The sequence below is a fragment of the Bombus vancouverensis genome, unplaced genomic scaffold (genome assembly GCF_051014615.1).
Source record: "Bombus vancouverensis nearcticus unplaced genomic scaffold, iyBomVanc1_principal scaffold0027, whole genome shotgun sequence".
In the NCBI taxonomy this organism is placed as follows: domain Eukaryota; kingdom Metazoa; phylum Arthropoda; class Insecta; order Hymenoptera; family Apidae; genus Bombus; species Bombus vancouverensis.
Genome location: NW_027468918.1, coordinates 803979 through 819132, shown reverse-complemented (window position 1 = coordinate 819132; position 15154 = coordinate 803979). Strand labels below are relative to the sequence as shown.

General features: G+C 35.3%; 1 protein-coding gene across 6 annotated transcripts; it reads left to right on the top strand.

The window, feature by feature from the left end:
• Positions 1 to 25: 25 nt before the first annotated feature.
• On the top strand, positions 26 to 14277 carry LOC143304224 (uncharacterized). 6 transcript variants are annotated; one of them, XM_076626617.1, is made up of 5 exons: positions 26 to 113; positions 865 to 960; positions 4898 to 5104; positions 6197 to 6345; positions 13465 to 14277. In XM_076626617.1, the coding sequence occupies exons 3-5, from the start codon at positions 5014 to 5016 to the stop codon at positions 13489 to 13491; spliced, it is 267 nt and encodes an 88-aa protein (XP_076482732.1). In that variant the 5' UTR covers positions 26 to 113; positions 865 to 960; positions 4898 to 5013; the 3' UTR covers positions 13492 to 14277. The 6 variants fall into 6 exon arrangements, with proteins under 6 accessions (XP_076482732.1, XP_076482728.1, XP_076482731.1 ...); XM_076626613.1 differs by lacking the exon at positions 13465 to 14277 and adding an exon at positions 12026 to 12775 and having other exon boundaries at positions 868 to 960; XM_076626616.1 differs by lacking the exon at positions 13465 to 14277 and adding an exon at positions 12026 to 12775 and having other exon boundaries at positions 4967 to 5104.
• The last annotated feature ends 877 nt before the right edge of the window (positions 14278 to 15154 follow it).

The window sequence follows — 15154 nt, the reverse complement described above, 5'->3', positions numbered from 1 at the left end:
CATATCTATTACATTTCCACCATAGGCAGCGGCCGTGCAGTGACTTACAAAAGTTCCGAACGGTTCCATCCTGGGCGGACGGTTAATTGCGTTCGGTACTTCGAGGCAGGAAGGTGAGTGCAGAATCGCTCCTCTTAGTACTCTTATTAGAAGTGTTATCATCGAATATAAGTTTTTTCAATAAATTCTTATCGTTTTACAATCTTTCTAGAATACAATGACGTCAGCAATCGATCATTTTCGCGAATTTATTGTAAATTAATTGGGGGAATATCTGGAGTTCTTTATCGGTTTCGACTGTAAAATCAGCAACTATTCGAATTTTTCATTCATAATTGTGACATTTTCGACACTTCCGTTGCCAAGACCCTCTTGAGAGATTTTTGGCACGTTCCATCACCCTTGTTAAACGAGTGCACATTGGTGGATATATTGATTTTAAAAACCAATACGTGTACGAGATTTATTATCTCACTGGGACAAAGAAATCCGTTTTATTCGCGAATTTTCCGTGTTTCTTCTTAATTTTCGTGAGTGTCTGGCGCGGAGCATTATTTGAATGAACTTTTCATCGTTCAGATTATATTTCGTTTAAAAAGATTGAAATTGATGTCGAGAAGAAATGAAACAAGGTGCTCGGGCATTCCATCGTTTCCCGGGGAAAGAGAAATATGAAAAAAACGGTCGTTCTTCCTTCTGCCATTTTCGTCCATTACCAAAATGGTATGACCCAAATGTCCCGGGCCGTGAATCAATCAAGCGAATTTTGAATAATTTTTGAATAATATCCAGTTAATAATTTGTGAAACAAATTAATTTCATTTTATTGTTGGAAACAAATTAGTTGGATTTTTCTTTCTTTAGCAGTTTTCGCCGGAGTTGACCTGACGTGCTACTTCAGTTTCCATCATCGCTTCTCGAAACTTCCAACGTCCTTGGTGTTGGAGTCTCCTTGACCAGGTGAGTACATAGCTTCTAGATACTCGTCGCTGTTCATCCTTACGAGCCTCTCGAGAAAAATCCGCAGTTAATATTCTGCTAATCCCTGCTGCTTTTAAAGACCATAAGTAGTCGTCCGTAAGGTTTAAAAGATTTCGAGTAGATTTGTATTACGTATTTTATCTTCTAATTTTTAAAGAGAGGGTCGTGTTTAATCAATAGAAAATGACGAAACTGTAATGGGACATTATTATCAAATATTAAACGTGGTTCCACTGGGTACTTTTATGGTCTTTGCGAGATATATATGCATTATACGTTGCTACTAGCAACGCGTAGCGATGAACGATGGAGAGCAGTACCTTCGTTATCTCGTCTCGGTTGTGTACATATCAGTAATGCACAGTACTCGTACTAAATATCTTACAAATTCCATACAGATTTTCAGATTAGTTTCGAATAATACCAACACGACCATGATAGTCACAGTACAGTATTAAATGGTGCCACTATGCATAATACACTCCTAAAATGTTTCTACAAATATATTTGTCCGAATATTTTTGTCAGCTACTATATCCTAACCACGGTTTATTAAACAATATATAGATTTAAAAAAGAATATATAACGACATTACTTGTTTAGGCTAGATTGGTTTAACTTGTATAGTTTTAGTAACTGTGTAAGATCAAACAAGAACTTATCGTTAGTTTGGCGAGATCTGATTACACGAAGCAACATAATTGCTTTGAAACTCAGGACAGAAAACAATGTCAACCGGTAGACGCGTTTGTCTGGTGAACGTGTAACGCGTGAATAATAGATAGCGACAATCACGCGAACGCTAGTTACAGCTGACTTGGCTTACATTGTAGCATTCAAACTAGAGTATACGAGCCGTAAGCACTATTGAAAGTTCAAAGGCCGACTAGTGAGCTTCATCCTATCTCATTTTTTAATCAGGCGATGGATCGACGAATCGTATTGATTTCGAGGATTATTATAATTCTGTGGAAATTTTAAAGCGTGGTTTGTCTAATCTTGTCTCGTTAGCTACAGACTCTTTGGCGAGCAGCCTGAAACTTGATCCAGTTTCGAGAAAATGAAAAATTCGTTTCTTCTCTTTGCTTCCCTGTTCCTTCTTTCCTCCTTTTTCCCTTTTTACATCGCGTTAGGACCCGTTAAATAATATTGACTGCCGTGGACGCTGGCTGAGAAGTGCACTTTATAACTAGCTTTAAAATCACTGACGTCGATGAGGACAAAGGTAAGTTAGAGGGTCATTTATCTGAGCTGGTGTTATTCGACCTGAACCCTGCAGCTTTTCAGAGTTTCTTTCGTTTTTCTTTTAAGAGCAGAGATGTTAACTGGTCTCTTGTTACGTGTAAGAAGTATGTACTAAAGCTTATTTATCACCAATTGGTTGCTCAAAGTCGAGATATACATACCTATATTATATTAATACGTTACAGAAGATTACGCGTTAGTTAGCTTATGAGAATTTATAGTGTGTCACAGATCACAAAAGCAGAATGACTACTTTTTCATAAACGATATATGTATATGAATTGAAAGTTTAACTATTACGTCACATACTTCTCTCGATAAAGGTCGTCGAGTGCATATTGTTAAAGAATATTAGCCATTTGAATTCAATAGTTTCGAAGATACTAATGCTTCTGTGAAGTTTTTGCAGGCTGTTAATTTTTTATTGAGATACTACAAATTTTAAATAACTTCGATTAGAAATAAAAATCACATTACATTAACGCATAGAATGTAACGTAACGTAGATAATGTAAATATAAATTATATTACAAGGAAACAATACGGGTAGGTAATGTGAAACATTCTGGTTAAAATTGCATCCTTTGAAGGCTAGGACACACAGTACTTACGAAGTAGATTAAGTACCAAATGGGGTACTTAAGAAAATTCATGTTGTCATTGTTTAATAAACATCTTCAGCTAATAGCTTTCTGCAAAAGCTGGTTTAAGTTATGCTAACTTATTCCTTATTAATTGTAATTATATTGTTCGTATCTCCTAGAGGATTAACAATCCATTTTTATAATGGATAATAAAAGTAAATTCCTATTAGGTTGTCCCAAGTTTCTTTCGTTTTATAAAGAAATGACAGTTATGTTATTCTATATTATTTTATATTAAATTGGAAAAAGGTGGATCACACGTAATTCAATAAAATAATATAAAACGAAAAATGTTGTACATCTATTACTTTCTTATAAAACGAAAGAAACTTTTGGAACAACCTAATATTTCTCTACTACGATGCTTCTACAGTGCTAAAATATTTGATAAAAATGTTAAGAAATTCTAATATTGATTTAAGCGTATCGATTTATCCACTCTTCATATTTGATCAAACAGAAATTGTTAATTATGATTTACACTTAAAAGCGGATTGCATATTATGAGGATAAATTATCAAATTCATCTCTAATATACACATTAGAGAATCATTCATAGCCGCAATCCTGTTTACCGCTAACATTCCTGGTACTCAATAATTCATTAGGTGTCTGCTTTAGCCGCACAGAATACACCTGTAAATAATTAATCGCCATTAATATTCCATCGACTTTTGAAAATCCCTCGTGTGATCTATTTCATGCGATGAGAATACGTATAAATTGAGATTGCGATCGACCATCCTCAGTCGGATAAATCGAGTGATTCAAATTATAACACAAAAAAAAGTTAAAACTAGTTACATTATCTTTTTCAATTTTTATGTATTATTTGGCGGAAGAAACTTTGGTAATTGGTAAGTAAAGTTCACCTCCTTAATGTTAATGATTTTAATATGTTATTAAGCTCAAAGTTCTAAGGAATTTTCTATATATATATATACATATACATAACTGTGTGCGTATATATATAATATACGTATAACAGCCAAAGTTCAGCTCTCAAGTGTACGCAAAACTTTTATGTTCATTTTACGCTATACCAGTATGTTTCATGAATTTGTTTGCTAACAGTATGGAAACAAATAACAAGCAGAGGACGAGCTATTCATGAATTGTTTTGCCAGCGTGTACGCTCCCAATATTTTCTATTTGAGAAAACATACTTGTTGCTATTGCAACTACAAATATCTTTACAGTCGACGCTTTTGCCGCGAATCATTGGCTAACATGTAAAATCGAGAAAAAACATGGTTTATTGTGATGGAAATGTGGAAAACCGCAAAACCGATATAGAAGGGAAAATAAAGGAAAGGAAGGTAGGGATAAGTAGAAGCTTGGGGCCAAGTTTAATTCACTGAAACCGAGCTGCTTGTATTATCGCAAAACAAAATTGCCAGTACGTCATTTCCGTACTCTCGTCCTCGCGAAAATGGTTTTGCTCGTTAAGAAAAAACGAAGAGACAGGGAAGAGAGGAAAAAGCAAACGGAGAGCGCTTTTAAAAAGCTGGCGAACCGTGTGTTACCACAACGAGATACGCGGTGCTATTTGTCGCTTTAAATTGTGTCGCAACTCGTTTTTGAGATCTTTGCCAGGGACGCGTTAAAACACGCTGCAAATATATTTCTGGCTTTTCTGGGGTTTAACTGAAATATGACAAATAACGTTGTAAAACATATGTACTTATGACTTACAGAGTAATTGAGTGTACAAAATATAATAGCCAGCGATTTAGGGCTTTAAAAGATCAAAAGAAAAGAAAAGAAAAGAAAAGAAAAGAAGAAAGATAATATGTTGCGGCAGTTTAAGTCGATCTAAGAAAATAGATAACGGGAGGGGGGGGGAGGGCAAAGCTAGTTAATCTGGAAAGAATCCAAGCGTCAATTTCAAGCATTTACAGAGAATCAAGCGGGCTGGTTAAGGTCGTGAGTTGAGCAATTATCCCGCGTTAGGTTCAATCAGGTTAGTCCCACGCGAAATTGATCCAACCATGCGAAAACGAGTGTATTCTGATTTCTGTCGCAGATACTTCTGGCTAGTGCAGTACCTACACGGTGGTTGTTGAAATAGCCGCTTCTCATCTATTTTCCGCAGCGCGGACATCATCCTTTGATCCCTTACGACTAACGAAGTTTTCAAAGATGTACGGCAGTTTGAGATTCTACTTGAAAATGATCATGATTGCGGTCTGTGTACCGCCTGCCCTTCTTTTTGTTCTTCCGTTAAAGACTGGTAAGTTGATACTGATTAATTATGCGATCGAAATCCTATATAATGGCTACAAAAAATATTTGCATCATTATTCTCGTTTCCTAATGAATCGCTGTTTTAATCAAGTTTTATATTGCATCAAATTTCTGTAGTTACACGAAAGTACTAAATTATAGAAAACTTGATATACACGGATTTAATTAATTGATAAATTAGTCGATATATAGGCATTATTATTTATTATATTATATATTATAGGCATTATATATTAGTAATGTATATATACACTTTTGAATTTTAGCCTTCTATTATTCTTATATCCTTTAAACGTCATTTCAAGCTACAAGCGACTTTAACTCAAATAGCTCGATTTCAAGTTCTAACGTATACTGTAAAGCACACTTGCGAAGTGAAACAGTAAACACGATATGAAAACTCTCTCCCCAGTAAGAAATCGAATATCCAATTTCAATCGTGCTTCATCGATAAAGCATCAATGCTACGTAGAAGCATCGTGGCAGCCGCAATGCGGATCCGTTGATCAAAAATTTCCTGGCACGATCGTTTTCGTAACGCTATTAGCCGTTTCAGTATCAGGGATGTTTTAAAAATCCGTATCGGATTGTACCATGAAGCGCAATAGCGCTTCGTTTATTTATTTACGAGAAGTGCCGATCAACTCGATTGCACTGCTCTTTTTTTTTGTCGAAACATACCTTTCAACGCGTTCACGCTTCACTTCATCAGCTATATCAGAAACGTTACACTAAAGAGTCAAAAGGTTGCCAAATATTCGTGTTTTACCTTTTGTTTGTGTGACGTTCTGTAATTGGTTTTCCAATTCAAGAGGTAATTTATACATTAGTTTTTTCTTTATTTGGTTTACGATTATTTGAAAGAAAAGTAATTACGAGAGGAAACTCTGATAGACTAGCGACAAGCTACGTTCGGAACCGAGCGCGCTGTGAATTGACAATCGTAACCAAACATCGCGACACAGTTCACCACACTATGCGTACAGCATGATCACGCTGAGTGGCGTTGAAACGGTTAACGTAACTGCGCGTACGACCGTCGAATGGCAAAGATATTCAAGCTGAGAATCGTTTTCAGATGCTATAAACAACCGCTGTGCTGACTTTCAAGGAGAAACCATTCGACATGATCTTACGTTTGAGCCGGGGCCTTCGGTTTGCAGTTTCTGCGTCTGCTACAATTCGAGGCTGAAGTGGTGCATATCGATCGTATGCAACCCGCCCGTAGTGAGTATATGCTCATTACTTAAACACTTAACACAACCAGAGAGAAACTAAAGCACACCGTTAATGCGAATAGGGTACACAGCGATTCATCTAACTTGCCTTGAATTACTTTTACAAAGAGAAACATGGACAGGAATAATTCTTTGTTACGAGTCGTTTAATTTATTCGTTCGTTAGAACGATTGGTCTGACAAATTCAAAGTCTTGTTCCGTATAAATATTTTTAAACAAGCACGTCATAAGCTTAGTATATTTTTTTTATCGCAACGAAACTGTTCAGAGAAATGTTGAAATTATTAATTACAAAAGAAGACATTTACGTTGTAAAAATGTTAGCGAAAACATTTGTGAAAAAGTTACTTTGTTTAAAAATTCTACAAAAAGAAATATTGAAAATCACGCCCCATTTATTCAGTTGCACGTATGAAAAGTATTTTGCATTCGCGCAAAAAAATCCCTTAAGGATACATATTTTATAATAATTGGAGTGTCAAAGTTATTACGCGGATTGGCGTACACGTGCCTTTTAATGAAACTAGGTTATTCATTTGTTATTCGTTCCTAACTTTCAACTTTATGATTTTTGCGGAATAAAATTTTATATTCCGGTTCAGTTTATAAATGATTCATTTTGAATTTAATAAAATTAGAGTTACAGCAGTGTAATTTAACAAAGAACAAATAATCATTTGTACTTTATTAAAATGTTCTTTTAGCGTCTCGTTTTAATATTTCTCTAATAATATTTTGTTAACCGTTATATTTAAATGAAGGTTTTCAAAGCAGAGACGTACTTTAACGTAGGAAATGGACGTACATTTATAATGAGAATTCAGAAGCAAAAATATTTCATACAAAAATAAATATTCCCCATGTGTAAATAGCTACGTTATGACTTTTATATGTATCTAACGTTTTTCCATGCAAGGTAACGTATATTTGCTTCTTCGCTTCTTCGCTTCTGAGTAGTAAAACCTGGCATTCATGCGGCTGATAGGTAGTTACGCGCTGACAACGAAAAGCATAAAATGAATAAAAAACATGAGCCATCCTATAAAAAAAATAAAGCTGCTTTTATCTTTCATTACATATTCGTCAGAATATTGTTAATAAATATTTAAGTTCAGATTTCAGCTTAAATAAATGCATAGGATTGGACATTTATTTATATATGTATCTGCGAACGCTTTTTGACATAAAATTTTTATAACGACTAAAATGACATATTCCGATATTAAATTAATTTGATGAGAATAAAAACTGAATTTTTTAAACGAGATTTTGTATGAAGTTACATTTATTGGGAAAAATTCATTCTTTTATAATATGATAAAACGAGACTCATAGTCTGTATAAATCATTTCATGGAATATTATGTGTATGTACATGTGTTCTACGCTTTTATTATAAAAATGCTAAATGAACATAACGATCAAATGCATCGACAAATGCATTGAACATATCGATTGTTATTTTGAAAAATTGATTATCTTTTATTTGTTTCGAACTACAAATTGATTGAGACATTCGTGTTTGCTAAATTGCGAATTTAACGCAATGAAGTCGTCTGAATCCCTTGCGAGCATGTAAATATAGCGTCGAATTAACAGGTCAATTACTTGAGGTTGGAACTGAAAGAAAGAGAAAGATGGAGGAGGTCTTGCCTTTGAATGCTGGACACTTCTAAAGCCCACAGTTCGCTGAAATTGCCAGAGAATTCAATTAAATGGCAAATTAAACCATTGAACTGAATCTGTTTCCAATCGTGAGCTTGGAGGTTCTACCCTTTGAATTTTTAAACCAGTCAACCTTCTTTTGTACGTATGGTAACGAATATAATTCATAAACTAATGAAGTGTGTAATTCAATTGAAAGCTCTTTTCACTGAATTCAGTTTAGACTAAGAAAAATGATATAATAACGAAATTATCAATTTACAATTTATAGAGCGTATACTTTATTCGAAAGTGAAGTTTATTACTGCAAATATTAGTTGGCTATTTATAGCCTGTTTGAAAAGGTGATTTAATTTCGATTGATTTTCGATAAGTTTTTGTTGGTTTACTCAGGTTAATTAATCTCCAATAAAATAGAAATACCAATCCGGTAGTATAATTGCTTTCTTGCTTATTATTTTTTTACTAATTAGCGATGCACGATTCCAGACCAGTAAATATTTTTCCATCGGGAGAAGTCAGGTCGAGAGATGCAAGATTTATACGCTCGTTCTGTCAGTTATCCCAGTGTCTGTTACGCGATAGAAAATGAACGAACTGAATAATAAATGCATTATCGGCATGAAGATTGCTTGATGTAGGCCACCGCTTTTTTTCTATCCTTCCGATACCATTTTTCTTTACTTTTTTTTTTTTTTTTTTTTGCGAAACACTTTGCTAGTCGTGAGAAGCAGCAATTCCCTTCTGCGAATCAATTACGGTTCACGAGAAATTGTATTATAGCCTGGAACGTATTCAAATTATCTTCAATTATTCTCGGCTGTTTCCATTTCCATTCGTCTCTTACGTAAGTACTCGTTTGATGTACGTACATAGTGAGACAATAATCGTTAACACCTTTAATGTCTTCAGTATTATAGAATAAGACGCGAAAATACGTTGAAACCTGACTTTTAGATTCGCGAGACACTATAAGGCTTCGAAAGTCTCTTGTTTCAGGCCGAATAAAAAATTGTAGATGAAGCATTACATTGCGAGGTCTGTTAAGGAAAATTTTAAATCGTATCGTTGTAATAGGATTATTTCAGCGAGGGAAATTACGTGTTGCGTGCGAAGCCACGAGCTTTCTTTCAGGCTAATATATATAATTGTCCTATCGAACTTTCCATCTAAACCGTTGCGCTCACACGTGGATTTTGCATTTCAATTTTCTTACTTACAGTCCAGTCCAGTGAGACCAAGTTAAATTTTTCAGCCCTCCGAGGTAGAATATGTTTTATAGAGAGACGTACAACGCCATGAAAGGGAGACAGATCAATAAATTGGGTTATCTTTAAATTACTGACAATCATTTCATCGACGCGGTTTCACCGACACCGAGTCCCCCGGCAACGTCTGTCAAAGCTTATTTACCGATACACTGAACCACAATCATTTTACCGACCTCTTCCTTTGCTGACAGTTATTATACTCGCTGTCATATGTTATCGTTGATTATACATCTTTATTTACAAATTCGTTCCTGTGTATAACGAAACAAAGGAAGAAACGAAAATGATACGTTTCATGACGCATTGTTAAATTATTAATTAACGAGAGTTACATATCTACATGAATGCTTTGAAATGTCAGTTATAATTCATGAAAATGGATACAAGCCATTTTACTATACATAAATATAGGAATATAAGATGCTAAGTAATCTTCCTAAGTAATCTCCTCCAGCTTTTTCTAGTTTGATCAATAATTATTAGTACATGTTAGGAAAATAAATAGAATTTTTGTTCTCAAGCGAGGTATAATTTAAATTTTGTATGTACACAAAAATGTTAAATTAATAATGATTATAATAATCAATAAACTATGATTACAGAGAATGGGTTTTTTGATAAAATGACATTCTGACAAATATATATAGATCGATATATATAGATATAGATAGACAAATATATAGATTCTTACAACAGTAGTTACGAATGAACAGTAGTTATTGTATCAATTCCGTTCTTCAGAAGCTTCATTTGTGAAAAGACAATTCGCCAGAATATGGATTCACTGTAGTTATAGCTATAGGATTTCAATCTAGTTGACAGACTTGCTTTACGTAGAGAATATCTGTCTCTTGTTCTACCTTATCGCGATTCTCTCCTCATCTTATACGCTTTGTCGAACAAAGTAATATTGGCATATATCTCGGCTCTGGTTACAATCATTAGTTTCCGCCTAAACGGTTAGAATCACATAGCTCGCGCTCTACTCTCGTTTATTGAACATTCAGGCCATATGGTCGCATGCGACTAGTTTTATGTTAATTCCGACCGATTACAATACCTTTCTTTCGTTTACAAGGAACGACGAGACTGGCAGTTGCGTGATTTCCAATGCAAAAGCCGCGATATCTGCACGATAACCTAACCTCAACCGATTTTGTTGTACTATTCTTATGTGGACTTCGTTTGTACCACTTTCGTAACAAAAATAGAATACGTAGAACACAGCATTCCGTTATGCGATATTGTCGATTCCTAACATCCGAAAAATCAGAGATAATTTTTTCCCTACAGTTGTACATTTGTGTGAAAAATTACGAACGTAAAGTTGTTTGGTGCATGCACAGTCCTCCCCTACCCTGCATTTGCGTGGACATGCTAGAAAGATTCACTTTTCCACGGTGAAACTGTATGTATTATAATTTCATTTTTACAAAGGTCGAACATCCTACTATGCATAAATTTAATATTAATATAAGCAGGTTTCCTGTTAAGTATTACATCTGACGTATAAGCACACGTGTGTACGAGCCTTGGTTTTAAATGTCTTATAGTAGACACCGAAAAGATTATTCAGTTGGATATCTGACTCAACATCAATATTTTACTAGGAGATAACATGTTAAGAACACGTTGGTGGATGGCATGGGAGATGATGAATGAAGACATACTTCTGTGAGATACATAAAATAGTAGTCAGAACGTATTTTGGCGCTTGGGGACAGCAACAGCTGGTGATACTGTCATACACCTCCATTTATAAACTTTCGAAAATCGATGTGACCTTCAAACTTTAGTGTATTCTGTTTCACAGCACAAAATGTTTCCGAAACGTACGTTTATTGTTACAATGAACTTGACTAATGGCTCTGAAATACTATCCTTGAAAAAACAATGGGGGAATTAGAGCAAAAAAAAAGAAGGAAATAAACAAAGACCTTGTTGGTTCGTAAAAATAAAATATGCTACAGGAAAAACTTTTTCCAACTGATTGAGATGCGACAAGCTTTAAAAGCTATGACGCGAATCGAGCGTTTGTCTACAAGAGCGCATTTTCGGTGGATATATAGATATACATGTATATGTGACGAAATATACTAAAGCAATATTGACCCTTTGTCGCTGAAAGTATCAAACTACAAAACTTCCTTTCAAATTTTCAGAATAAGGAAATCAGGATCATGATAAATAATTGGAACATAATTAAAAATAATATATCTTCTCTATAAGATAATGAATACATTGGTTCATTTAATTTTTATGGATATTCAAACGCTTCTGTGAAATAAAACGTCAAGATTATAGAGTATAAAATTCATAGCTATGAAATAACTAAAACTCTGATGTATTATTAAAAATATACGTTAGGTTCTATGTAGTGATACATACAAAGATTACATGTACAAACCCATAATTAACACAATGCTACCGCAACCATTCTGCAATCTACCTTGCCAAAAACACTCTTCCAGTCACCTCCAAACTCTTCAATTCTCTCCACCTAACCACCCACAAACCATTCACAAACATGCAATTCTCGACAAAAGAAGAACTTGTCGTCAGTTGTCCTTAACATCTCGTTCATTCATTTGGTCCCTATCCCCCTATTTCCTCCCACTGCGATGATCGCACTACATTTTTCCACGTCTCTATTCTATTCTCTGGATGACCTGAATTCTCGAGCAGTCGAGTGACGATTGATCTGTACAATTGATCGATTTCTGTTTACTACAGCCATGCAGGAAATTTCGTCTTGGAAAGCGATGTTGTGATTTCGAATGCTTGGACCATGTAAAAAACATTACCGGAACCGGTGAAATTTATGTCCTTGAGGATGAGAAATCCTCCAGCTCCTCGACTCACCAACAAACGTGATGAGCTCAATGGTGCTGTTGCGGCTATTTGAATTTTTCAACAAGGATCCAGATGGCGCCGTGGACGAAATTCAATCATTATAAACGTCAACGATCAACATCAGCCATCAGGCAATTTCATATTGGTGACTTATTTCTTCTGTGTTATTTCTTCTAATTTTATTGTTAGTTCTTCCATTTGTATTCCAAAAGATTGAACTCTTTTTACGTGCGTGTGTGTTTTTCTTTTTTTTGTAACTCGTCGAGTTGCAATTCTAATTTTTGCACTTCCTCCTTCATGTCCTCTATGTGCTTCTCGAACTCTTGTGTCGTCCTGTCTTTGTCGGAACATTCTACTTGAAGATCAGCGAGTTGATGCTCGGGATCGTAATTCAATTTTTGGTCATTTTATTGCTGTCATTTTATCAACTTCTTTCTTCTTCTTTCTTTTTTTTTTTTTTTTTGAACTTAAAATCTTGATTTAAGGTTTGTGTTTCACTATATGATTTATTATTATTAACTAGTTCAACATTATTTTCAGTAGATTTTTTTTTCGCGTGATTTTTATACTTATTTAAATAGTTTAACATGAGCAAATGCATCGTACGTCAGATATACCATTTTTAATAAATTGTCGCCTTTACAACTCGAGTTACCTCTGAACGAGTCGCATGATTGATCAATAAGCCATGAGTAATTATGCAAATTCAGTATTTTTTTCATCTATCTATCTGAATATTATAACAAAGACTTTACATTGAATATTTTATTAAAATTGTAAGTTTTTCATAAACGCTTCAAAATCCACAGTCTATTGATCAACTCCTCTATCCTTTCTCTTTCTCCTCACTAAAATAGATAAATTCCTAATGTAGTTTGTGGATAATATTTTTTTTTTTTTTTTCTAAAGCAAATCACATTTATCATCTGATATATTTTTTGAAATAATTTCTGTCTGTACATTTTCTTCTTTCCCCTTACTCCTCTTTCTCTTTCTAATGAATTCTTTTTATTCCGTAAAATAGTTTTTGTATATTCAATTTTGTTAAGTGCAATCCTTATTTCTGATAACTTACTTTTATTAGATAATTCTTGTGAATCTTCTACTACATCTTCCATATCATTTTGAGTGCGGCTTCTACCTTCAGTAAATTTAATATCTTGAACCGTATCATTAATTTCAATAGCTCTTTCGGTATCAAGTAAATCGCACTTATTATTTAATATACCTTTTGAATTGACTTCTGTCTCTGTAGTTTCTTCTTTTGTATCTTCTTCGAGTTTTCTTCGTTCTTCTAATCCACCCTTCTCATTTTCTAGGATCTTCCTTGTTGTTACGCCGCCTAAAACATCTGCACGCCAGCCCGCGCCAGCTCGCGCCACCGGACAACAACCAGCCTGCGTAACGTCACTTCGACCCTCAATAAACCTAAGGACCCACCATAACTTTCACTTCCCTGTATTGTTTCGCCATGTGTCTTCAATCCGTTTGTCTTGAAGAATTTCTAAAGCTTAAAAATATTCTCGAAACACAGTCGGTTTTTAGAGAGGTCCTTGGGTTTATTAGGCGTACTTAAAACACGGAGAAAGCGGGTATGCACCCATTAGGAAAATCCGAATAGCCCTCTAATAAAACAAGCTATGTTTTCCTCACGCACACAGTCATCTATCCACCACGATGGTAGGAGACTTCCTACTCATCCCTTCGAGCAGTAGTGCAGGTCATGACCAATCGACACCGCGGTTCGTTACCCTCACTTTTCCTAACGAAAGTGGGAACAACGAATCCGCGTTCTTTAGGCACAGGGGCACACCCACACCGAACTTTTCTTCCGTATTAGAAAAAGAGCGACAGACAGTCTAAAAACTAACGCCTAACGCGGCAGTCTACACATAGCGCGAGAGTCGCATACTTCACGAAAATCTTTTGTCGGTTCTCGGTGTTGTCGAACATACATCTTCTCTCCTAAATATATTATAGTGCTAAGTCCATTAATACATTAATTTCCATTATAAGAGCCCTGCTCTAGCGTACATATCTATCACATCTTCGTGCGACAAGTTGTTAACTATTTATTTCTCTACGTCAGTGTAATCTAAGTGTTGGAAATATATAATTTATAATTCAGTGAATCACAGTGTTATACAAACTCAATCACCCCTATTATCTCAACGGAAATCAGTCGCTGCTTTAATAGTCTCCTTTAACAGTTTTCTTAACTTGATTTCGTTCTGCTTCTGCATAGCGTCTAGTATGGCCCGAATACTTGGATCCACACCAGTAGCCATAGCCAAGCCGGTGAAAATTATCCTTTGTTCCGTGGTATATATAGGGTAAAACGAATGGTAGACCGCAGCATAGTGGTTTCCAACGATCCACACTTGTTCTAATTCCTCACTCAACGTCTTTCGTGTCCATTGACGTAGAAAAAGGTAAGTTATTGTAATATCGGAATATATTAAAGGTGTAATTTTGTCCGATTAATTATAATTTATTAATAATGGATTGAAAATACAGATATTAGTTAGACAGAGAAACGATGTTTGATTAACAGGAAAACTAAATGCAACGCTCGTATTTTTTATATTTGGTAACTCTCTCTCTCTCTCTCTCTCTCTCTCTCTCTCTCTCTCTCTCTCACTGGCAACTCTAACACTCGACAATTCTAACGACTCTATGCTTCGACGTCTCGATCAACTCTGACCCTCGCCAATGCATTCCTGCTCGGTCGTGCTCGCTCTTGCTCTCGTCCTCTCACACACACACACACACACACACGCACGCACACACGCACACGCACACGCACACGCACACACTTTCTGGCTCACATGCTCTGGCCTCTCGATTGCCACTCCTTGAAATATGAAACCGTACTTCTGTTTTGACGCTGCTTATCTTTTCTCGCGTCGCTGTTACTAGGCGCTCTTGGATGTAAACAAACCACAAAAAGACGGCGTACACGGTGTTTTCTAATTTCAGCTGATCTCCAAACAAAGTTATTCTACGATA